This window comes from Theobroma cacao, chromosome 3 (assembly GCF_053813885.1).
Source record: "Theobroma cacao isolate CCN51 chromosome 3, ASM5381388v1, whole genome shotgun sequence".
Taxonomy (NCBI): Eukaryota; Viridiplantae; Streptophyta; class Magnoliopsida; order Malvales; family Malvaceae; genus Theobroma; species Theobroma cacao.
Window position 1 is genome coordinate 2506820 of NC_142641.1, and position 26003 is coordinate 2532822.

At 33.2% G+C, this 26003-nt stretch overlaps 4 protein-coding genes across 8 annotated transcripts; 3 read left to right on the top strand and 1 right to left on the bottom strand.

The window, feature by feature from the left end:
- Nucleotides 1–404: 404 nt before the first annotated feature.
- Nucleotides 405–2590, top strand: LOC18604116 (uncharacterized). Of its 3 annotated transcripts, none has more exons than XM_018116944.2 (3): nucleotides 405–523; nucleotides 748–966; nucleotides 1231–2590. In XM_018116944.2, the coding sequence occupies exons 2-3, from the start codon at nucleotides 944–946 to the stop codon at nucleotides 2405–2407; spliced, it is 1200 nt and encodes a 399-aa protein (XP_017972433.2). In that variant the 5' UTR covers nucleotides 405–523; nucleotides 748–943; the 3' UTR covers nucleotides 2408–2590. The 3 variants fall into 3 exon arrangements, with proteins under 3 accessions (XP_017972433.2, XP_088660902.1, XP_088660901.1); XM_088804776.1 differs by having other exon boundaries at nucleotides 1242–2590; XM_088804775.1 differs by lacking the exon at nucleotides 405–523 and having other exon boundaries at nucleotides 584–966.
- Nucleotides 2591–4919: 2329 nt separating this feature from the next.
- LOC18604117 (DNAse I-like superfamily protein) lies at nucleotides 4920–14597 on the bottom strand. 2 transcript variants are annotated; one of them, XM_088804760.1, is made up of 14 exons: nucleotides 14228–14597; nucleotides 12803–12966; nucleotides 12539–12604; nucleotides 12390–12442; nucleotides 11892–11973; nucleotides 9508–9554; nucleotides 8186–8273; nucleotides 7902–7994; nucleotides 7755–7787; nucleotides 7557–7642; nucleotides 6863–7001; nucleotides 6357–6442; nucleotides 6199–6283; nucleotides 4920–5902 (listed from the first exon to the last, which is right to left on the bottom strand). In XM_088804760.1, exons 1-14 carry the CDS (start codon nucleotides 14544–14546, stop codon nucleotides 5834–5836), a joined length of 1410 nt encoding a protein of 469 aa, XP_088660886.1. In that variant the 5' UTR covers nucleotides 14547–14597; the 3' UTR covers nucleotides 4920–5833. The 2 variants fall into 2 exon arrangements, with proteins under 2 accessions (XP_088660886.1, XP_007036514.3); XM_007036452.3 differs by having other exon boundaries at nucleotides 7545–7642; nucleotides 14228–14596.
- Nucleotides 14598–16211: 1614 nt separating this feature from the next.
- On the top strand, nucleotides 16212–19594 carry LOC18604118 (lysM domain-containing GPI-anchored protein 1-like). 2 transcript variants are annotated; one of them, XM_018116811.2, is made up of 5 exons: nucleotides 16212–16983; nucleotides 18198–18312; nucleotides 18409–18570; nucleotides 19057–19088; nucleotides 19185–19594. In XM_018116811.2, the coding sequence occupies exons 1-5, from the start codon at nucleotides 16338–16340 to the stop codon at nucleotides 19433–19435; spliced, it is 1206 nt and encodes a 401-aa protein (XP_017972300.2). In that variant the 5' UTR covers nucleotides 16212–16337; the 3' UTR covers nucleotides 19436–19594. The 2 variants fall into 2 exon arrangements, with proteins under 2 accessions (XP_017972300.2, XP_017972301.2); XM_018116812.2 differs by lacking the exon at nucleotides 19057–19088 and having other exon boundaries at nucleotides 19185–19321.
- A 3434-nt stretch (nucleotides 19595–23028) lies between these two features.
- Nucleotides 23029–25018, top strand: BBX16 (B-box type zinc finger protein with CCT domain-containing protein). Its single transcript, XM_007036457.3, has 2 exons — nucleotides 23029–24298; nucleotides 24418–25018. The coding sequence occupies exons 1-2, from the start codon at nucleotides 23258–23260 to the stop codon at nucleotides 24670–24672; spliced, it is 1296 nt and encodes a 431-aa protein (XP_007036519.3). The 5' UTR covers nucleotides 23029–23257; the 3' UTR covers nucleotides 24673–25018.
- Nucleotides 25019–26003: the final 985 nt, after the last annotated feature.

Below are 26003 nucleotides of genomic sequence, written 5' to 3' on the forward strand. Positions count from 1 at the left end.
AAGTTTAAATTCAGAAAGCCCAAATCTCGAATTTAATTTTAAAATTTAAAATAAAATTATAAAATAATAATTTAATTAACCTTGTAAAAGGTTTATAGATGCTAGTTAACGGAAGTCATATTATAAAAACGTTAAACTCAATTAGGCTCTTAAATCACTCACGTGATGATGTAAGTTAAACTCGGCTTTATTTTATACTAAGCAAGTTAAATTCAAGTTATTGACACGTGTACTCTATTTAAAACTTACATTTAAAAGAGATTTGAGGGGGTCCACATGTGGCCCCGAAAAGTGATTCACAGTTGTCGAGATGCTATTGGGTGAGAAAGGATGTTTTGTTGGGTGTTGTGGCGCATGTAGGCTTAAAATGGACCACACTGAAACCTTATTGTACAGAGTGAAGAACATATAAAATCCAAGGCGAGAGCCAGATACAGTAGAATTCGGAAACAGGGGATGAAACAGAGAGAAAGGAAACAGAGAGATGGGAAACAGAGTAAATGGCATTCATTAATTGATTTCAGTAAGAAAAAGACACGCCCCCGTAAATTTGGATACTGTTTACAATCATTTACGCGGTCATTATCAATTAATTTTTCTTTTCTTTCCATGTTTATTTGGTGTTATTTTCTTCGTTTCATTGATTGTTTTAGATTTTCTTTCCTTTGGTAAATAAACAAAATACGTTGAAATTGAATTCCTATTTTTTTGCATCACAATCTTCTAAAGTGCCCTGATTTTTATTAGATTCAATTTCTCCTCGCCCTTTAAAGAGCTAGACGATGTCCTCGAGAAAAAAAAAAACAGAGGTGGAAGAGAGAAAGAAACAGAGTATATATGTCGTCAGGATTTGGTGAAGGGATCATTGGTGCTTCAAGGAAGCTCTGCAACTCTTTTTCATTCTCTGCTTATCAAACTCTGCTTCTTCAGCAGCACCGTTTCCATGCAATCTCTTTCTCTTCAACGGTAATGCAAATTCTAGTTACTTCGATTTTTCTCTTGCTTTGTCATCAAGATACCATCGTTTTTCTGCTTCTGTGTTTAATTATTTAGGATTTTATTATTTGGGGTTTTAATAGGGTTTATGAGGTCTAAGGATTTTTGGGTTTCTTCAAGATCAAGTAGGACTAGGATACGTTATGTATCTTCTTTCCTTCTCTATCCTTGTTTAAATTGACTATGTTCAAAGGAATTTTCTAGTTTAAGAAGGATTTAACTGTGTATAAATAGCACAATGCCAGGCCTTCAAGCACGAAATTTGAGTCGAATGAAGAACTCTGACAAGGAAAACATGGAGCCAAGTTTGAATTTGCCGAAGAAGCTTCGAATTGTATACAATGATCCAGATGTTACAGATTCATCGAGTGATGAAGAAGAGATTAAACTGAAGAATAAAATTTTGGGTACTAAGCGTGTTGTCAAGGAGATTTCACATTCAGCTGTGCCATGCGAATTTACAAAAGAAGATGATGTTTCTGAATCTAAAAGAGCTCGAAAGTTTTCTTCTATGTCCAAGGGTGTTCGTAGAAGGCCTTGGGGTAAATTCGCTTCAGAAATCAGAGATCCTTTCAGAAAGAAGCGGCTATGGCTTGGTACTTACACTACTGAAGAGGAGGCTGCTGCTGTTTATCAGACAAAGAAACGCGAGTTTGAAGTTATGATGACAGCTGAACAGGAGAATAACAACTCGTTCACAGTTAAATCTGAAGATACTAATTACTCGCAACTGTCTCCTTCCTCTGTGCTTGATGATGTTTCAGTCAATCCAGTCATGAAAGAACACGTGGTGAAGAAAGTGGTAAAAGAATACAAAATTTTTCAAGAACACAAAACTGTCGAACAATCGGCATCCATTAAAGATGTCTCTGCCGATTTATGGAAAGATGAGGCTTCTGTTATGGATTTGTGGGAACTTCCATCTGACTCATGGGAGGAGACCTTCAAGCCGGTATCGGCTAAAGATTTATGGAAAGATGAGGCTTCCGTTGCAAATTTGTGGGAACCTCCATCAGACTCATGGAAGAAGACGTTCGAACCGGCATCGGTTAAAGATTTATGGAAAGATGAGGCTTTCGTTATGAATTTGTGCGAACCTCCATCAGAGACATTCGAGCCGGCATCAGTGAAAGATTTATGGAAAGATGAGAATTCCGTTAAGGATTTGTGGGAACCTCCATCAGCTTCTGAGTCATGGAATGAGCTTTTCGAGTCGGGTGCTGTTGAAAATTATATGAATCTTTGCTCATCTGTCCTTGAGAGTTACATGAATTTTTGGTTGAATGATAATGCTGCCAATTATCAGCAACCCCTGGTAGAGAATGCCAAGGATAAGTTTATTAACCCGCCTGACATTGCCTTAGATAATAAAAATACGGCTTGGCTGGATGAAATTGTTCTTCAAGCTTGAGCTTGTCTTACAGCAGGGGAGAGTTTTGGTTTGCCTCTATGTTGTTAGGAGACATCCAAAGTTTTGTTACTCTCCTGCGGCGGCTTCTGTATCTGTATTCTTGCATATGTAATTTCTATCGCACAAGGGCTATTGGAAATTATATGTGCAATTTTGTATTGAGTTTAATTTTGATTATTTCAATTTTAGTTTATACTTTACAAATTCAACTAAAACTTGAAATCCTCAATTACCAGTCAGTAATTTGTTCATGTTCAAGATTCTAAATAAAATTTAATGAACCAAAATAAAGAGTTTTACGAGTTTTAACCATAACAATGGTAAAAAAAAAAGGCTTACCATTGTTATGCTAAATTTTTTATTTTCTTTGTACTTTTTTTTTTATTAAGTTAGGAAGAACAACTAGACAAATCAACCCAATTGATCATTAAATTGTCTACAGACAAAGCTACACAAATCATTTATCAGTCTGTTACTCTTCTTAACCCTAGTGCAAGTCACAAACGAGTCTGGAAGAACCACTAGGTTGAAAACAAGCAAAGATGAGCTTGTTTGATAAGACAGTTATCGGTCTAATACACCATGTTTCAAAAGCTTCAACCAATCATATATCATGATCAAAGAAGCTAAAATAGGGAAAATAAAGTTAATCAACAGGCTACATTAATCTTAGTATTTAAGGGTGAGTAAAATTAGACCGGATTAATGATTCAACTAAATCGAATGCGATTTGAATAAAATGGTTTTGATTCAATTGGTTTATTGATCTAAAAAGTTTGATCTAATTGGTTTATTTGATCAGTTTTTTATTTTAAAATTTTTGGACTGAATCAACCAAAAGACTAAACTAATATTATATATATATATATTATATTAATATAAAAAATTATATATATTATTTTTAAATTTATATAAAAAATATAATTTTATTACTAATTTTTGTTTCATATTTTATAATTATGGATAAGTTTGTAAATTTTACTATTGTAATATGTACAAAAATAAACAAATAAAAATTTGATTCTCTTGTGATCGATATAAAACCGAACCAACCAAACCAATTCGATGTTTGGTTAAATTGGTCATCTTTTATGTTTGGTCAATTTTGGTCGATTTTCAAAAAGTATTTGATCCATTTAATCTTTAGATATGACGGACCAAACTGGCCGAACTACCCAATTACTCACCGATACTAGGATCCTATTATAATTCCTAGTGTTACTATATTTTTAAAAATAATGTTATTTGTTTATTATATTTTTAAATATTGTTATGGTAAATAAGAAGTCTGTTTATATTAAATTACTATCACTAAAAAAAATATATCTTTTAATTCTAATAATATTAAAATAATATATAAATTAATATTGTAAAATTTTATATTTTAGAAATATTTATATTTATATACAATTATTATATAAAAAAATACATATTCAGATGCATAGTGATAATCAATGAGGTAAATTAATAATCACAGTGGATTAAATATAAATCTATTATCAATTACAAATTAATGTTATGATATTAGTAACATCACCTTTAATTTTAATTTCCTCCAATATATCATCCAACGCAAAATTGATTTATTGAAGGTGCTATTACTGAAACTTTTCTTTTTTCTTCTCCCAATTTTAAAATAGACAATATGGGTACAATTTTTTTTTTCAAGCTACATTCAGAAACTATCCTTCTTCTCATACAATTTCAATGAATAAGCATCCCATTAGAACACACTTCTTGTGCACTTAATAAATTAAAGTAAAGCTCCATTTGGTTAATATTTTTTACTTTATCATAATCTATTTTAAAAAATATAAATAATAGTATTGAATAATTTCTAAATTATCAACATTAAAAGATTTAATTATTTTATATTTCAAACTTTATAGTTTAAAAGTATTTGTATGTTATATATAATCATTATTTAAAAATAAAAAATGGACATGGCAAAAATGTTAAAGCTTGGATTGCTTTTGCTGTAGGAGTTGGGACTCATACAAATGGAAGAGAAAAAGACTATTCCTGAGAAATTAGCTTTCACTTGAATTACAAGCAAACCTCGAAAAATCTTTGTAAGTGGTTGTTAAATGTACTTTTCTGGTCCCAAAATCATCATACTTTTCATGAAGAGGACTCACATTTTTGTTGCATTTTTTTTAATATTAAACATTCACGGATAATCTTTTTTCGAGTGAAATTGAATGCTTAATCTTGTGTAAGGTTACGCCTTACTCGGGGTTTTAAATTCTAATTATTGAAATCACTTTAATAGATAAATATGATTATGATTAAAAAAAAAATTCAGATGTAATTTTTTGAATAGAAAGATACATGTACTTGTTATCGAGTTAAATGAGTTTTTTTATTATAAAAATTTATACTAACTTGATTGCTTATAGTAAATACTTGATTTTAATTCGAAAAATAATGAGAACAACTAGACACAACCGATTCCTAACTCGAACAAGTGACCTCCGTTACATCTTTTACTTATTTATAACACTTCCTAACCTTATCACAAGAATCCCATTTTTTTTTATTAAAATATGAAACATATCCATTTACAAAGAGAGAATTAAATAAAGAAAAAGATGGGAACAAACAATCCATGGTGTACAACTTGGTGCCAAGTTGTAGGCCGCTGAAAGGAGATTGCTTTGCCTTGCAGAATTACTGGGCCTTCCTCTCCACTATCACCCTTCATTTGACTTTGGAAACACTCTTTTTCTATTCTTAGCTTTCCACCGACTTCACTTTGTTTCAGTGTTTTTCTTAACCAAAGTAGCAGTCTGATTCATGGCTTTCCCTTTCAACTTTTCAGGTATTGAACATCTCCAAAGACTTTTTCCCTTTTTTATGTTTTGATTGAAGATGTTAGGTGCAAAATCATCATCAGCTGCAATCAATGAACAACGGGGTTTCAACATTTTCAAGAGTCAGACTTCTCTGTCTCGATCTACCGGCAAAGCCCTAAATGAAACAATAAATTTGTTGGTTTAATCAAATCATAGTCAGTGGCTTGAGCTGCAACTCAAATCTGTCATATGAAAAAAGTCATAGTTTTCTAAAGACTTATCTCTATCAGGATTAAAGGTGAGTTTTCTTTTAAATGAAAAAAAGAAAATCAGAAGCCATTGTTCTTTCATCCGGAAACAGAACTAAAATTTTGCATTCTTGTTATAGTTGTGTACATATAAATGAACATTTTCTTGTGTGGGGATGCTTCATCTCAGACTGCCACAAGCTGACCTTCATAATTCTTTGTAAATCAGCAAAATGACTCAATGGGAGCCTTCCTCATTGATCCGGTTAGCCTTGCTTGATAATTTATTGCCTTTATGCATGTCAAAGAGGATGTTTCTGCATAGTTTTCAGATCACCAAGAAACCATAACCTTAAGAAGTATTGAGTCTATGAACAGAACAATCAGGCTCCCTTGTGATCATCAGCAAAGGCCAGTTCACATACAAGAGCAAGATGGTCGCTACCCAATCTCTGCAAAGTCACAAATTCCTGATTAATATACCAAGATTCAGGAGAAAATGGAGAAAACTAGCTCACACTATACTGAGTCTATCAACTTATAGATTATGGAAACAAGAAGCTACTTTATTTGAGGGAACATGACAAGCTTATAATTAAAGTGATGAAGATGCCAATTTATTAATTTTATTTAGAACCTAAATATTTAATGCTAGGCAATTACACTTGCGTGAATTTGGATTCTGGACATGGGATGTTAATATAAAATTATATGCTTGATCAAGCTCACTAAATTGATGCAAAGGTACCTCATTGGGAAGGCTGGCATTTCTTCTCAATATATCAATGGGTAATGTTTCAAGAACTCTCACAGGAACAAGTTCACCAGTATGCCTGTATCAACACTGCAATCAGAAACTAAAAGTTTCAAGAACAAATACTCAATTTTACAATGCAATCAATATACCATATATAATCTACAGTTCCCATAAACTTAGAGTGGTATGAAGTTGCCAAGGGCTCCCCATGACTATCTCTTGTTCTGCTGCTCCCCTAGAAAAAGTATAATCACTATTTATCAGACAAGTGAACAGAAATAAAAGTTCAGATTCAAAATAATTAATTGAATCATAAAGAAAAACATTTCTATACACTATTGCACATATCCAAGTTAATTAAAAAAAAAAAAAGAAAGAAAGAAAACTGCCACCAATGACAAGAAGAACCATATTTCTCAATCTGTCGATCTTCCAATTACATACAGAGATCATACATCATAAAACAGGTTCCCATAGAAGCTGCCAACTGAAGCATACAACACATCCTACCCCTCTCCCCTGCCCCAAAAAGGGGCAAAACAAAAACCATCATGGCTTCTTTTCTTGAAAGTTATCATGGCTTCTTTGAGGCCCAGCTATTTATCATGCTACCAAAAACTATAGCAGAGAGCACAAGAAGCTTCAAAAAACTTACAGGAATCCCGGCATAAGCACTGCAAAGTTTCAATTTGTGCTGCAGATGAGTGACACCTTCATCGCCAGTTGCAAGCACTAATTCTTCATCACTCCACCTATGTGATAACTGCCTGGAGACAGGCATCCAAACATGGCGCCTGATATACCACATCCAGTCAAAGCAAATAAAACAAATGAAAGTTATGCCATTTTATAGGATCTTAAAAATTATTCATTTTGAAACTAACCTCTTCACACTCACTTAGATAAGTGTACAATAACAAGTAGCTCAAAAGAGAGTTCAAAGCAGAAAAAAGGGAGAAAAATCAGGAGTATTTACTGCTACACAACTTGTTTGTTTAATATAAAAGAATAGAAAAGTAGATAAATAGAGTTTTAAGTAGAGATAAAACTCGAATTTGACCTAAATAACCAACCTACTCACAATTTGACAATGTCTTGTTCTCATATTATTCAACTTTATGATCAATTCAAAACTGAATTGCTCTCAACCAACTCTATGGAAACAATCTCAGTTCTTCATTCTATATCAATGGATATAAAATAACACTATTAACTACCCCGACTTAATTCATACTTTAGTTGACAGTTCAGAAATTGTGCAGGGAAACTGAGTCATTATACATTTGAGTTGCCTAATAAAATTGCTTTTAAAAATTTCCTAATAATTTTTGAAAGACCTTGCAGTATACTTATTTTGAGCTCTGATTTCTCTGCCCTGTGATGGATATTCAAGCTGCCCAGAAATCCTTCGGCGATCATGGAGTTGGATATTAAGCTGCAAAATATTATCAGAATACAATCATACAGGCAGAGATTCTATAATAATCACTCAGTAAAAGAAAATATTAAAGATATGGACTTGATAGTCTACATGAACCAAAACTCACCTCAGATGATGCCAGAAATTGATAAATAGCACTCTGCAGACAAGATGAAAACAAAATTCAAATTACAAATGAGGCAGCAGAAGCCAGATAGCAACTGTAAATTGAATCTGCAAATATTCAACTAGTCATTAGGTTGCAAGACCTCACCTGAGGAATGCTATTAAAATCTCCAACAAGTATAACAGGGATGCTGCCCCATTCTTGTGATAGCTTGTAAGCCTTCTCAAGAAATAGCCGCACCTATAGCGTTGCATGTTATATTTCTAAACCAGTTTCAATAATAGAAGACAAAGAGATTGTAGTCTAGAAAGATCCCCCATCCTCCATATAAAAAGGAGGGAAAAAAGCACATGGAAGATAATGGTTAACAGGATTCAGCATTAATTGTACGACATTGCAAGATAGCAAACATCATGCTAAGCAGTCAGTACCTGGCCTAGCTTGATATCTCCACGGTTTGGGTTGAACAGTGCATGTATATTTCCAACCAATAAACTTCGACTTTGCATGGGTGTTATCCTATATATTCAGTTTTACAGGAAAAAGCTTTAAAAAAAGAAGCAAATTCATCCGACTACTTAACTTTGAAAAATTTCCTTTTAAGCCACAAAAAATAGATGTGACTTTCTAAACGATGCAACTAATACCATATTTTATGGCAAAATTCAACCTAAATGCCATCAATTATCACTCAAGATGCATTGCTTGGGCGGAAAAGGTTATGAACCCGACTGCCTGACTGATTCTTGAATTGTATCAAGGTAAAGAGTGTCATTTTTGGCTTCATATGCTTGGCCAAAAAGTAGCTTGTATTTGTTTAAACCTTCTTAGGAATACTCAAAAATTTGCCATGTTTAATAAATGATGATTAGGACTCCATTAATTAGAACTTTCTCTACAATTAATCAGATACTCATGATAACTTAGTCAAACTACAAGCGCTTAGATAGGTTGAGACACTCATGGAAGCAGCTTATTGATTGAAACCTGCCATTCTAAGATTGTAAATGCCCCTTTACACTAATCATATAAGGATAGTTTTGACCCTCAATTTGCTCTAAAACTTCTCTCTAGAGTCTCTCTACAAATTAAAGACCCCCTTCATCTCCTTCACTATCTCACACATTTTCTCCTTCTGTCATGCTTGCATGTTGCAAAGTGATTTATTTTTACAAATCATTTTGTGCTCCCTAGTATAACAGGATTTATTGTAGCACCATCATTTCAGTTTCCACATTCTCCCCTCACATTAACTTACTAGGATTGTCCATTCTCCTCTCTGCCGTCTATGACTCAAACTTGTTATTTGTATGCAACACTATCTCAGCATAATCAATTATGAAAGAAATTTATTCTACATAGATTGACTTCAAAACTACTTTTATTCTCTATGTTAGATGGTTTATTCATAAGGATTTCAAAAAAAGAAAATTAACAAGATGCCTCATTCTAGTTGTTAGTAAATGCATATCTGAAACAGAAAGTTTAACGCTCTATGTCATGTAAATGATTTTAGGCTTTCAGACATAGGGTTCTAGGAGTACAATCTTTGAACCAAAATTAGCCCCTTAAAATATTTTACAATATATTTAATACAAATATATTATAGTGATAACAACGTAAGAGCTAATCTTTGTTGATTTAAACAATTAAACGTATATTGAATCCAAAAGCTTACCTAGTTGTCACCAAACATAACTAATTTTTACTGAAATCTATACAAAGAAGAATGTCACAAAAAGTTTAAACTTACTTTGATTGTTTTCTACATGAATCAGACTCTAATTGATGTTGATTTATCTGTATGAGAAAATTATTAAACGTCAGTATCAAAACCACAAGAAGTTAAACAGTTGCAGAGTAACCCATCTTTACAAAAACAAGTATACAGGGTAGTAATGGATATGTAAATAATTAAAGGGAGCAGAAAGGGAATGCCATTCTTGAAGAATACAAAGGTATGCATCTCAACTGTTGTAACACCAAGCCAAGCAAGTCAATATGACAACAAAAGAATAGAATAATAACCAAACACACCAAGAAATAATAACCAATAAGAACACAAGAATTTAGGTGATTTAGAGTTAAGCTTACACCCATGTCCATGGGCAGAGGTGACAAAATTTCACTATAATCGAAACAAGTTGAAGTTACAGTGTTTTAACACTCAACTCGTACACTCACCTTCTCCCCAAACCACACATGAACTACTTCATTTCTCTATAAAAGACTCTCCTTTTATTCTCTGCCTTCATCACCAAGAAACACCAAGCTCTTTTTTATATTTTGAACACTTTTTCCCTTCCCCATATTACCTTTCCCTTCCGATATTGCCCGTCAACCAAAAGATCAAAAAATAAAGAAGCAACGAATAAAGGATATATAGGGGAGACGAGGAAGAAGAAAGAAGCAATGAATATAGAGGGCCGGAGCTTTGACTCCAAAAGAGCTGCAATTTTCAGCCATTCCATAACAAATTTCAACCTTGGCTTAAAATTCCTCCAAGCCAACATTATAGCAAATTTCTTAAGACAAGATTGACAAAGCAATGAAAGCTTTGTGGTTAAAAAGTGTGGTAAGGAATCTGGCTTTAATCTTGGCCATTGATAGGGAGAAGGTTTGAGGTGGTGATAGATCTGTGGTGAACAGCATCCTGAAGGAGTAGGTTGTACATTACTTTGGCATTAAGGAGACAGCTGAACACATGCTTATCTTTGAGAATAAACAAAAGGAAATTGTAATATGTGGTGGGGCCAGAAGCAATGAAAGCCTTGTGGTTAAAAGTCTGGTAAGCAGTTTGAGTTTGCGACAGGATTTCACTGTTGTATTTTGCAATAACCAGAATGGTATTCATCTTACCAAAAATTAGATGTTTCATGAATGGAACAAATGCGTTAAAATCAGATTTCAATTATTTTAGGATCATGATTTGCATGGTGATATTGTGATTAGTAGGGTTGCTATTGAGGAGAATCCCACAGACATGTTGAAAAACATTGCAAATGCTTGGACTTGGGTGGTATCTGCAAATGGTGAATGCCCCAGTAGGCATTTGGAGAAAGTCATCTAGTTTCAAGAAATTTGTTGTAATGTCCGCTTGGAGGAATTTGTATGTCAAGGTGGAGATTTTGGCAATGGGAAGAAAATGTTAGAAAATATAAAATGAAAGCTTGCAGTGTCTCAGCTAAGCTTTCTAGAGATGAAGAAAGAGTTTCTTTTGAGAGAAAAAAAAAAGGAGAAATAGCTGGGTTTATTTTGGGGAGGGTGAGTGCAGCGAGTTTTGAGTATTAAAACTCTATCTAATCTCCATCTTGTTTCAATTATAATAAAAATTTCTCATCACCTCTGCCCATGAACACAGGCTTAAAGCTGAACCACGTCAATCCTTGTGTTCTTATAGGTTATTATTTTAGCATATTACTCTTGAAATGTGTTTGATCATTTTTCTAGTGAATTTATTTGTTGTCATATTAACTTGCTTCAGTCAGTGTTACAACATCAATCAACCAAGAATGAAGTAAATACCCAACAAAAGATAGATAACTAAGCAGACAAGAAAACTATTTTCATAGAATGAGCCTTTACAATCCTTCAAAGATTAGGAAAAAAAGAAAAAGAATGCAATCAAATAATGACTGAGAACATACACTACTATTGTCTGAGAAAAAACTTTCATTAGGACCATCATTACTAATGTTGATGCAAGAAAGCTACACTTGAAACATTTTCATTGAATGAAAAAATTCTATTCAGAAAACAATATAAGTATCTCTCCTTGCTCTTCTGCATATCAATTACTTTAAAGACATAAAAAAGGTAGAAGAAAACCTAATATCTTTAGCAGGAAAACAACTAAGTCAAACATATAAAAAATAACTCGAAACGTAGGTAGAACCAGAAAACCAAATAACTGCTACTGATAAACTTCCCAAACATCATTTAGAAATCACCAAAATCAGGAAATGTCTGAAGGCAAATAACAAAAAACATAACTTAGTAGAAGCTCAAGAAAATCAACCAATTTAAAAAATGGGATTAAACATGTGATATAACTAATTGGATAAACTGCACAGTACAAAATCCTAAAACAAGAGGGTGAGATATGAGCTATACATCAATAAACCAACCCCTACATACCTTCAGGACACAAAGTTGAGCAACATTGTTACGAAGGCCAAAATCCTGGAACTCTATATTTTCTTCTTGCAAAAGGGTAAATCTGTGTTCAGAGTATGACTTTCTAAAAGTTGGATATAACCAAGATGAAAATTGAAAAGAAAATGAGGAAAAAGAATAAAATGATTCTAATAACAAATGATGAGCTCAAAAGCTGTGAAACAAATTTGAACTGGTCAAGTCTTTGACAAATGATAGCCAGAAGTGTAGAAAACCACGTGCTACATCTCTTTTATTTGTATTAGACAATTGAATTGACAGTAGATTGTCATGTCAAATAAATAATAACAATAATATAGCCAATATTTTTCTTCAGTGTATAAAGAGTAGAAGCATCTAGGTGTTTTTTTACTACCATAGCAAATAAATGCTGCATATGAAAAGATAGCAATTATAGATACACAAACTTATCGGGATAAGAAAGAATTTTCAATCACCAAGGGTGCTGTGTAAACTTACATTTTATCTTTCCAGAATAGAGCACAACCATCACATCCATTACCTGTGCGAGCCTGGAATCATTTGTAATTACAGGTGTGGGTTAACAAAAGATATTTGACAGTGGAGTTGCTGGACCAAGGGAAAGCACATAGAACAATTTAGTATACCTTGTAAACACCTTTAAAGCCATCTTTCTGAAGAAGATCATCTAAATCCTTAAAGCGGTCAACCTCCTACAGCAGCAAGAATGGGCTATAAGAATGTAGCTAACAAACAAATAATTTGCCACATGTGCTGATTTCAATAATAGGTGAATTTATATAATTCGAAACATATATGACAAAAGAAGGCTTCTCATGTACTATAAGCCAGTCCCTCAGCCTAATACAACCTGCAAAATTGGATTCATATTAAAAGACCCTTAAACTCACCTGAAAGCACAGGATGCTTGCATTGTAACGATTGACCTCCTCAGATATTAGGTCTTTACGTCTGCTCCACTCCAAGAACTTTGGTGGAACATCAAGATACAAGTCGGGATGCTTTGCCACATTTTCCGCACCAAGTATATTATATGAAACAATGACAAGTTTATCTGCAGAACAAAAGTTAAAAGATTTAGACATAGATAAGACGAATAAGATCTCCCACCACTACTTAACAGCAAGCTATGCAGAGGAGAGTTAAATGATCCAACAATACCTCAAAAGATTACCCTTTAGATGTCTCACTGACAAGATACAGGGTTAGACTATTAATGCATCAAGATATCCATTTTTAGTGCAAGTCTCTCAAGCTTATGCTCCCTCCAACCACTGAACGGAAAAGGTATGCTTTCTAAATGAAATTAAATAAAATAAAGCGAAAACCTCATCTTCCCATTTGATGTCCAAAGCTACCCACATTCCAACATTTGAGACTCAAAAACATTCTTAAACTTCCAGCCAAGAATATATGGAGCAGAGAATAGTAATCAATGGTAATTGGTATGGAAAGCTAAAGAGTAATCCATACATCATTAATGGTCATTCCCAACATCCTCACTGATGGCTATGTTCTACAGCTTTCAATCAGCATGTCAACATAAAATAGCCATGCTTCTAACAGCTGTCACATTAAGGTAACATTTGATTGTGGCTTTTACTACGTGCAGACAACAAAGAAAAATGCATTTGGATACAAAAGTAAACAATATTTTTATAGAATTAAAAATAAAATGGTAATTTTCTAGATGCCAAAATGCATGATTTTATTTTCATAAAGAGTAATCCAGTTACAATTGGTGTTACATGTTAATCATTTTTCAATTTTAATCAATTAGGATTTTTCTTTTTGCATTTCATTTTGTAGGATTATTATCTTATACACTGGCAGTGGAGTTGGCAGGTTCAAATGAGAAACATATGCTCACTAAACTTTAAATAAGGAAATCATTAAATTAGTATAACCACTTGAATGAACACATGTCAATTATTTAAATCTGCCTGTGGGATTCAAAAATGGCACCGTCACTGTATAGGATGATGATAGTTTATTTTAGAGCAACAATTTAATAAGCAAATAGCAAATAACAAAAGCCACAAACAAAAGAGCCTGAATATAAATCAAAAGGAATATGATCCAACACATAAACTTCTCAATCAAAATGTTGCAATCAAGTAATTCAAGCAACTATAATCTTCAACACAATTAACAACCAAACTGAAAACCAGAAATTCAGTTCTAAACTCCAAATAAAACAAAAAAGAATAATTTTGGCTAATGTCAAACTCTTTAATTAACCAAAATACACTAACCCAAATTCAACTATCATCAAAATTTTCGTTTTATGAATATAAACAGTAAGAATTTGATACCTTTATAATTAGAACAATTGCGGGAAGAGAAGACCCACTTGCGAGAACCTTCTAAACTGCTGCAATTGCTTCTCTTTCGCCTCTTATTGTGCCTCCGAGACGAAGAAGTGCATGGACGGATGGCTTCGAAACCGTTATTCGAAACCGGCAGGTTTCGAACCGGGTCGGGTTTCAACGTGGCGGTTTTGGTTTCGGTTGACACCCATTTTAGCCTCTTGGTTTGTTTGTTATAATGAAATTGTTCAAAGTGAGTATGCTTCCGCTTAACGGTGGCGCATGACTGCTCCTCCGGAAGTTGCCGGCGGCCCTTCTTTCTCATGTTTCTTTCTTTTATGAAAAATAGAACATGTTGCTACCGGGTACTACTAATTATATAAAAATATAAAAATATATATTTTTGGGTACATTATGCGATATTTATTTCAACAAAAAATTATATTAAAAATATTTTTATATTAATTTAAAATTTTTATATTTGTGTTTTGCTAATATTTTTCATCTGTATATCTAAATGAAGTTTGAATAAAATAATTATGATTTTATTAAATCATTTAAAAATATTTATGTGATATTTACTTAATAAAATAACAATGTTGGGCAGGACCAAGTTAAGTGGACTTAAAAATTTTAACCTAAGTTCGACCTATTCGGGCTTTCGACTTCTATGGGTGGCCTGCCCTAAAACACCATTATAATTTACATATTCATAAATAAAATTAATAAGAATGTTCTTTTTCTTAAAAAAATTTAACTCTAAATTTTAAAAATAAAGTTTAAGTAAACTTATAAATCGTAAGTCTATATACTCAATCCAAAAAAAAATATCTAATAAATGATGAAAGACTCAAGTTTATATTCTCAAGATCCACCCATCTATTATTGATATAAGATCCGTGATATTCCGTAATATTTTACTTCACTAAATTGTACAATGTCTTCGTTGCACTGACTTTTTACTTGTAAAGGCGATAGACTCTTACATTAGACCAAGTCTACTTCAACTCTTATATCTCTTACAGGATTTCACATCAGTAAAAATTCAAATCTACTATAATACTAAATGTCACGAGTCAAAATTATAGCCTAATCTTAAACTTTAAAATAGAATTTAAATAAACTTAAATTACAGGTCCACTTTCTCAACCCAGAAGGTATGTATAATAAGTAGTGAAAGATCCATGTTTATATTCTCGAAACCCACTCTATCTCTTACTGATGCGAGATTTGTGATAACATACAAGTGTTAAGTTAATAACTTTAATTACAATATAATATCTAAAAAAATTTCTAAATAATTTTAAAAATTTAAATAAAATTTTATTTTTTTATCATATTCAATCAAATCTTTATATTTTATTTTGAATCAAATGAGTTTTGATCACTAATAAAAATATTATTTATTATTTTATACTACGTGACGTAAACATGTCATAATGAATGTTGATGTAACATAATAATATAACTTAATAGCATTTTTCACCCTCAACATCAATATCATGTGCATATAAATTGATAAATTACATCTGGACTAATGATAATAAGTCAACGGTTAGTTATAAGAATTTTTTTTATTTAAAATAAAAATATATAATTTAATTAAATAATAAAAAATAAATTTTTTTTAAAATTTTTTAAATAATTCAGAAACTTTCTCGAGTATTATTTTTATGAAGAAATTTTTTAAATATTACAACTTTTATTATTTATTTTTTTGCAAAAAAAATAAAAATATCAACTAAACAAAAGCTAAATATAATGATATTAATTCTCCATAATCCAGTTTTTTTTAGCTTCAAGGACTAGCTTATTTTCGCCATTGACAGGTTGGTTGGTGGTTGTTGAGGGCTACAATCGATCATACCAAAAAAAAAATGTTAAAAATTTTGAAAAATTACTTTTCTCTCTTTACTTTTGGGGTTTAAATCATTTAACACATACCTTCTTTTCAAAGTGTAGGGGCAGATATGCAGAAGCAAGACCAATCGTCCATTACTATCACATTAATTCAATGCACACCTAACACATCCATCTGCTTTGATTGAAATAAAAGAGATAAGATTTCTTCACTGTCGAAGTCTTTAATGGTTTTCTTTGTACTTTTCCAGCACCAATGGAAGTTACTGTAGGAGTTCCTCTGCCCATTCTTCTCCTAATCAGTCTCATTCCGGTAACCCATTCGAAATCCACCATTGAACCCTGCAACTCTTCTGATTCATGCGTCTCTCTTCTCTATTACATCCTACCTTACGACTCAAAGCTCTCCGAGATAGCCTACCGCTTTGGAGTGAACCCCTTTGATATCTTAGGTGCTAACTCCATTAGCCCCAAAACTCTAGGTGACGAAATTTTCAAGGCCGAATCCGTTGTCAAAGTCCCTATTCCATGCTCATGTGTGGATGGAATCCGAAGGTGCATGCCGCCAACTTACACTGTCCGCCCAGCTGACACAGCTGCTTCAATATCAGAAGGTTTTGGTGGGTTTGTTAGTGCAGAACAGATTAGGAGCAGGAATGGAATTAATGCCACGAATCCTTTAACAAGTGGGCAGAGCCTTGTGATTCCATTGCCATGCACATGTTTTGGCAATGTTAGCAATGGGATCCCTGCAGTCTACATGTCGTACGTGGTAAAAAGTGGAGAGAGTTTGTCTAGTATTGCATCAGAATTTGGCACCACTGCCATGGAGTTGGAGGCTGTCAATGGGCTTGGACAAGCAGTGGTTAATTCTGGAGATGTTCTCTTTATTCCAATTTCAGGTTTGTTGACTTATTTTCTAGACTACTTGAAGATTTTTTACAACTATTTAGTAGAAGGTGAATCTAGATGATCAGCTTGGAATTAAGTCGACATTCAAGGTAAACTCCAGGAAAGGAACAATGTTATACTCCTTTGTCTCATATATAGCATGTGAACGACCTTTATCTTGGCCCATCTGAGTAGTCTTGATGTGATTACTAAAGTATACATTAGTTTTATCCTTAGAGAATTTTGCTAGATCTATATTCATTAGGAAAAAAATTAATAAGAGATAAACTCTTAGATTAATTGGTAAGAGTATATATTAAATTTTAAGATAAGTAAAACGATTCTTATTATAAGGTGACATGAACTTTGCGTGTAAAAAAAAGATACAACTTACTTCAACACCCAATAAGTGAAATATTCTAATTGTATTTATATACATAAACTACTATCAATTTAATTAATGTAATATTTATGTTATTTTCGCTTTCATAAATTAGACTTAATTAGTTATTACATGATTTTCTTTAGTCTTTAGAGTTCTCCACTGGAAATTTTACAGTTGAGAACACTTTGATCTTTGGGTGAATCATGGCAGATAGTCAGATAGTGTTGTTCATAATGGTCCAAGGCTGGCTAACATAAGATTATGGGTTTGGGTTGTCATTATACTGATGAATGCCGAGAACTGCCCCCCATACCTACTCCATGTCTTGGAAGCATTTAAATGCTTCCCTTTCATTGTCGCTTTGAAGGTATATAGCTATTGGTAAGTTCTCCATGCCCATGATGGCATTTTAATCAGTCCCTTTCATCCAAAAAATATCCATAGTCCCCCCAACAGAAGCCGCCAAAGCAGTACAAGGTAACAATTGAACACATATCCAACAAATTTAGCTTTGTGCTCAGAGTTTCTGGCTTCTCCTTGTGTGTTGAATGCCAAAAAAATCCCGGCATGATAGAGTTCAAACAGTAACTTGCAAGATAAGGAACAAAAAGGAAGGTCACAAGTGTTCTAAACCTTTCCAACATTATATAACCTAGTGAGTGAAAGTTAAAAAGATCATATAAATGCATACAAACATTTGATTCAACAAAAGATGCACGTATCTCTTTATTCAAAAAACCCGATTCAAATATCTTTTTTGAAAAATAGATCGAATCATAATTTGACTGCAGCATCTCTTCCATTATTTCGAAATGTATTTTGTAATCTTCCAATATGCAGCTTGTTCATCTGCTAACTTGAAGTGGTATAACGAGAGCTTAATAGTTGCAAAGGGTTCCTTTGCTTTGACTGCCAGTAACTGCATCAAATGTGTTTGTGGAACCGAGGATCTCAAGTAAGCTGAAACAAAGCTTTGAGTTTCTTTTTGCAGGAATATTAATGCATGGTTTCATAATTCTCTTCTTGATTGGCTTTGTTATTTGGCAAACAGTTTGAGATGTTGGCCATCTGGTATTGCACCTTCATGCTCTCAATTGCAGTGCAAGGACTCTGATCTTTTCATAGGCGACTCTGTTGTGAACAATACCCCATTTGGTTGCAAAGTTACTACTTGTATCTATCGCGGTCATAATGGAGGCAAAATTTATAGAAGGTAATAAACCCTTTTTTTATTTAAAAAAATTAGAACATGAATTACGTTTTAAATTTTTTAATCATTAAAAATAGAGATTATATGTATAAATTTAGATTTAAACATTTAATTTAACAATAAATATATTTTTATTCAAAGAGTCAAGATTTATTCTTAATATTCTTAAATTATTTTAGAAATACGTAACATTGAGACAAATATTTAGCTTTTGGATTTAGTGACTCATTTTAGATGTTAAGACCCCCTTTCGCATTCCATAATCGGCTATTTCGCCGGTTGTTTTCACCTTTTATTTTGTTATTTGATACTTCTTTTATGATATGTGATGCATTATTAATTTATAACAGAATATGTAAAATTTACTATCTCATTTTGGAAATTAACATTAATCGATAAATTAAATAATCACCTTTTAAAAATGACAATTGTGTATCTAAAAAGTAAACACAATGGGGTTAATGCAATTGGTATCCTTGATTATTGCAGTTTAGCTTATTCTTGGCAGGCTCCTTGCCCAGGTAAGCAAGGTTTTGGAATAGGATTTTTTATATAATAATTATAAAGCAGTTTCATATTGTTTAATTTCCTAGTGAAAATCTGACTTTTGATTTCAGGTAATCAATGTTACAACATGGCATCACCAAGTCCAGCCCCATCTCCATTCATTCTTACAATATCTCCATCTCCATCATCCTCCCCACCGTCTAATCCAACTGCTGGGACCATTGCCCCTAATTCTAATACTACAACCAAACAAAACTTCAACTTGTCTAGCCAAGGAACATTATTATTGCTAACTCATGGAGCTTTCTTCTACACTTTGCTGCCCTTGGGGTTGGGGCTAGAACTTTCATTTTTCTTGTGATTCTTGGCATTTATTTTTTTATTTATTTTTGCTAATTAGTGTAATCTTTCTTTTAAATTTTTTTATGGTTTTTTTGAATATATTTAACGGAATAATCTTGATAATTTTGTCCCCACAAGATATTGACAATCATAGGAAAGCAACGTGTTCGAGTTTTAAGATGCATTGAGTACGTTAATATTAAGTGAAATCATAAGTATTCAAATAAATTGTGTGTATAAAAGAATTAATTAGAATAATAAGCTTGTAGAATAATTAAGCTAACGTAATTGTGATAATTAATGAACTTGTTGCTTGGGCAGTAGTAATAGAGATGCCTTTTACGTTGATGGAGGCAGTGACAGTGACAATATCAATAAGTATCAGAAATTCAAATGCATGTACTGCAATAGTGCATTTTCTTTATTTTGGTACAGAAAAAGAATATTTTGCCTCATATTTAAAATAATTTACTTCTATTATTTTGTGCTTAGATTAGGTGACATGACAAAAACAAATTGCACATATTTAACCATGATATGAAATTACATCTCTTGGATTAAATTATTTGTATCAAATGTATTTCATTTTTTTTATAATTATTTTATATTTTCTGAATATATATATATGTGATTTTTTATTTTCTTAGTTTTAAGTGTTTTTAATTAGGTTATACTAGTCAAAATGAAGTCCTATTAATAGAAATATTCTAAATACTTTTTACTTGGTAAACATCTATTTGTATGACTTATAGAAAGGCATGAGAAATTAACCACTATAATTATAATTTTTATTTAAACTATATATGAAAGCAATTTTTTCAATGTGATATTGGACTATATAATAAGAGGTAGTTCTCTTCCATCTCATAAATCTCATCTCGTTTATATTATAATATGAATTCGAGGCTCTCAAGACAAACTCTTAAATTCTAATCATTGAAATGCACACTTGAGAATGTACCATATATGAAAGTAATTGAATGGATATTAAACTTATTGAACACTATATTCACTTTTTTTTCATTTTAATTAAAATTTCAATTATAAAGAGTTTTTTACACAAACTCCTTAAATTAAGTTACAAATCCTAACTGATAAAAATTACAAATTTATGTTGAAAATATTTAGTTTAACATAATAGGAAATCCTTCAAAATTAAACAAAAAATAAGTAATTGGAGAGCACCTACTGAAAATAATTATCAAAACTCATAATCAATAGCAAAGAGACTTTGCCAGAAGAGGAAACCCAATCACAAGGAAAATAATCCAGGGAAACTAGTCGACTGTTGATATATATATGAAGTTATTTCTCTTTCATGAAGGAATTGTAAAAGGGTCGAGGCCTAGCTGTTAATGTATCAGCTAGCCTCGTCTATGATTGGAATCCGAAATTATCTGAATATACTACCAAAATAAGTTTAGGTGATTCATGGAAATGCACCGGCTTTACCAGATAAGTGCATTCAGACATATATGCTGTTCCAACAGTTTGTGTTAGATATTAGAACATCGTCATGAAGTTGACAACAACTTCATGTACCATGATTCCATAATTGCTTCAGACATATCCGCAGGTAGTACCCAGACTTACCAGACCAAATGATGCGTATCTTGGTAACTTCGCAGCAACCCCCGGACTCTACCTAGTGTGTCAGAACACAATCCCTGACAATGAATAATCAAGGGGAGAATTTGGAGAAGAAGAGGAACAAAGATGTTGTAGATTCGATCATGTTCTTCAATCAGACAAAGCAGGTTCTACAGCAAGATTTATGGCAGCAGCTAGCTTGCTATATATCCTTATTTATGAACCATATCAGACATAGTTTGTATGAAGTTCCGAGTAGACATTTCGTGTCTGGATTTCCTTGAAACCTGTCTAGATGCTCGTTACTGACAAGGCCACTGCTATACATAAGGAAAAATATTTACAACTCAACTTATATATATAATTATAAGCTAATTAATTATATATGTTATTTTACAGATGTAAGGGGGGCTGGCAGGCCATTGCAAATCCAATGAATCCAACCTTTTGTTATACACAACAAAGAGTAAAATTCTTTTTTTGGCCCCCTTTTATAGAATTTGTACATTAATAAAATAAATTTATTAACCTTTTAGTTTAAACCTCATTATTAACTTGATTCTCTTTAATTCTTTTTCTAAGCAGTGTTACATATGATTTTCTGTTTCCTTTTCAATTAATATGATAAATTTGGAAGCTTTTCCAAGTCCAGAATTTATGTTTTTGCTTTTGCTTGCTGAATTATTTCCATGAAAAAACAAAAACTAAATAGCAAAAAAACAAGTAAACAAAAGCAAGTACTGGACCTCTCCCTGTCTTGTAATTTCTAGTTCACAATCTCTAACTTAATTTTCTAAAAGAAAAGGTTGATTCTTTAAGTTTCATTGCATGTGTGTTTTGAATTAAAGTACAAACCAAAAAGTAATTAATATGTAAATCAAGAACTCATCATATAGTAACCATCCTCATCATTTATAGGGAAAAATATTAAAGTGGATTTGATTAATTTATAAGTTATGTCATTATGTCTACTTAGATAGTAATGTTGTATATAATGTATAGGACAAAATAGAAATGCTCGATAATAAAAACTCAAATACTCACACTATAATTTAGAATGAATTATTAAGAGTTTTCAAAGTAATAATTTAAAAATTCTCATCCTTCTGATGATGATTTTTCAAAATAATTTATAATCAATATATTTCTTAATATCTTTACATCTCGTTATTTTATCGAAATAGAATATATTTATAAAAAAAGAGAGTGACGTCTCTATAACAATGAAATGCATTAAAAGCATAGTTACTGAATTTATTTGTATTTATCCTTATAGTACGATAGAATTTTTCTTCATTGATGGCTACACCTATGGAAAATATTACTACCATGTTCGGACTGTGCTTGAAAAAAAGTATGGTTTTCTTATGCTGATTTGATTGCACTTTCACATCGATCACTAAGTTTTGAAATGAAGTAGATTTTGTGGTTATATATGCATATGGCTCAGGTTTCTTTAAAAATTCAGAGTGCAGGTACAAGTAAACTGTCAGGACAATTAAAACAATATGGCTCAAGCCAAGCTGCAGGTTTACGTGGATAGTTCATTGTCTGCCTATCGATGCACCAACCGGAGGAGAATGGTCGAGGCATGTGACGCTGCGTGTGTGTGCGAGAGAGTGTGAAAGAGAGGGTTGATGGCCACCACATAAGGCATGGAAAGCAACTTCCAGGGGCGGGGGACCGCAGCCTTGACAGTCTTTCAGGTTTTAACAGAATTATTGGAAATATAGGGAGACAAATCTACAAAACAGTCTTGCTCAAGATTTTTGACAGAGATGAAAGATACCCCTTTGCCCACATCCCCCCTTCCCTTTTGTAGGGTCATGAGGAATCCTTCAATTTGACAAATGACCAATGGGAATCCAGGGTTTAGGATGGACATGAAAATTTCAGCCAATGAACACTGAGATAAGCCAAATTTCTGGGTCCCAAAAAGCGTAACTGACCCTTTCCTTTGGCAAGCCACAACAAAGCGCATGGCCTACATACTCTCGCAGCATCCCACTGCCCACTGCAAGGGAAAAACCAAAAGTGTTGAGGTTGGTCTCACTAGAAAACATACTACCTCCCAACACCAATTATTGAACCATGGGCTCCTCAAAATAAATAGATGCAAGGTACCCCAATATTCCTCTGTAAAGACACTTTTCATTTTGAGCTTGTTTCTTTTGCTGAGTTAGTTCTTAACTTTAGCTGAAAGCGTGTTTGATCCTTGTATCAACTTCATAATCATTTTCCTCTCTATCTAATGACCACTGACAAGAAAGCAGCGAATGCCATGGGAGGCAAGACGGCTAGAGCCTGCGATGGTTGTTTGCGGAAGCGTGCACGTTGGTATTGTGCAGCAGATGATGCCTTTCTTTGCCAAGGCTGTGATACATCAGTCCACTCTGCTAATCAGTTAGCCAGCAGGCATGAAAGGGTTAGGCTTGAAACTGCATCATTTTCTAAGTTCAGTGCTTCGGTTACGAACCGAACTAATCAAGATGCCCCACCAGCATGGCACCAAGGTTTCACTCGAAAGGCAAGAACACCAAGGCAAAACAAGTCCATGTTGGGGCAACAAAAAGATGAGGGAAAAGTTTTCAGTTTGAATCCGCTTGATCCTGTTGTTCCTGAGATTGGTAGTGAAGACGGGTCAGTTGATGAGAACGAAGAGCAGCTGCTTTGCAGAGTTCCGGTATTGAATCCTTTTGCTGCAGAGCTATGTAATATGGTAACGAGTGATGGTGATGAAGTTGCTATGGTAAATGAAGATGGGAATTTTGTGATTGATGATTATGAACGTGAAGGAACATGCGAGTTGGATGATGGATTACATGGCTTTTTACCATCGGATATGGATCTTGCTGATTTTGCTGCTGATGTTGAGAACTTACTAGGAGTTGGACTTGATGATGATGCTTGTTGTGACACCAAAGGAATTGAATTGTTACATAGCAAGGAAGAAGACGGAAGTAATGTTCTACATGAAGGCAAAATAGTGAAAGTTAAAGATGAAGAAGAAGTGGAAGGTATAACAGCTTGTTGCTTTGATTCTGCTTTTGATGTGACAAGAGAATCCTTAAACTGGAGCTATGATTATGAGTCACCCACGATTGGTGAGGAGGAAGAGGAGAAGGTGTTGCCTGCGACAGAGACAACAACAATGAATGGTGAAAGCAAGGCGGAGATGAAGAGGAACATGCTGTTGCGGCTGAATTATGAGTCAGTCATCACTGCTTGGGCCAGACAAGGGTCTCCTTGGACAGCAGGAAGTCGACCAGAATTCAACCCTGATGACTTCATGGTACTATATACCCCTCTCCTTTTCTTTAACTTCTTAACCTTATATACTTGCACCAGCAATCATTCGTCTATAAATCTAAACTTTGAATTCATGTAGCTAATCATTTACTTTCAATCCAGGGCTCAAATCTTAAAGAGGGCCATCACCTGAGCGGAGGCATAGGGGGAATATACAGCCTGCAGGGAAGAGGGAACACAGATGGAGAAAGAGAAGCAAGGGTATCAAGGTACAGAGAGAAGAGAAGAACGAGGCTGTTCTCGAAGAAGATAAGGTATGAAGTGAGGAAGCTGAATGCGGAGAAAAGGCCCAGAATGAAAGGCAGGTTCGTTAAGAGGACTTCCTTTGTGGGGACTGCTTTTACTTATATCAATTAATAACTGTTTAAACTGCCAAATCTTGCTGTTTGTTTCTCTGCAAGAATTGGCAGGAGAGTTGCTTAGCCAATAGCCAGGCTATACATATAATTGGCTAAGCTTCCAATTAGTAAATGGATTAGGGTAGCTGATCACTGTTAGACCTTCTCTAACAGTACTAAAAATCTTTCTAACGCTTGAAGCTTTGATGTTAATTAACCGAAAACGCTGTAAAGTAGTCAAGGTCCTGGTCTGTTTCCATCTTTCTGCCTTGGACGAATGAAGAATTTTGTTTCATTTCTCCATATATACGAGACCAGATATGTTAAACAGCTTTATTCTTTATAAACAGGTTGGTTTCTGTAAACATTTGATTCAACTTAGTTATGCAGTAGACGAGGAAGAACAACTTCTGCTACTTGGGTAAAATCTGTGACCAACTGACCATGATTGTTGCCTCACTTTGACAATTCAATTAATTTGATTCAACTTTGGACTGGAATTCAACAATTGAACAATGCTTGAACTTTGCACTGGAATAAGAAAAATAAAGAAAAAATGTGGTTCTCATTCAAAAGGGTTAAATGTATTATACCCATCAACATGAATCTAATTCCCCCAAAAGGGCTCAGCAAATTGCTGGTAACATTGCTAAAATCTTTCCACTGCAAAATAACTTTGGGGTAAAACTACAATGGAATTATCATGCATGTAATTATGCATATTTGTAGAGCATAGAATTAGCCTTCTCTTTTTTTTTTTTTGCCACATCTACACAGGAGGAAAGTTTATTTGTTTGTAAAGTGGAATTGGAATGGAATTCAGATAACAAGTCCATTACTCAATTTGGTGTACAGTGGAATTCTGATAACAAGTCCATATAATCAATTTGGTGTAATGCCTTTGTTGATTCTCTTGCTAAGTTTAGAGTTGATAGAGCAAAAATGTTTTACATTTCATGGTAATATGAGGTGAAAATAAGAATTTTTGAAGATTGCTTTCAATTCATATTCAACTGATAGTAGGGATGGAAATGGGTACTCTATTATAGGATACTTGTGGATATCCAATCTGATTATATAAGATTACGTTACCTATAACTGGGTTTAAGATAGATTCGGATAGTGATTTCCCTACTCGTATTAGGTTTAGGGTTTGGATACCTCCTCTTGAGTACCTACTATCCGAATCCGATTGTTTTTTAAAAATATTTTAATTATTATTTTAATAATTAAATTAAAAATATACCATTTTTACTAACTTTATAAGTAATTTTTTTTATTAAAAACTAATAGATATATGAAAAATAGGTTATTCTAATTATTTATGTGATGACATCAATATATTTAAAT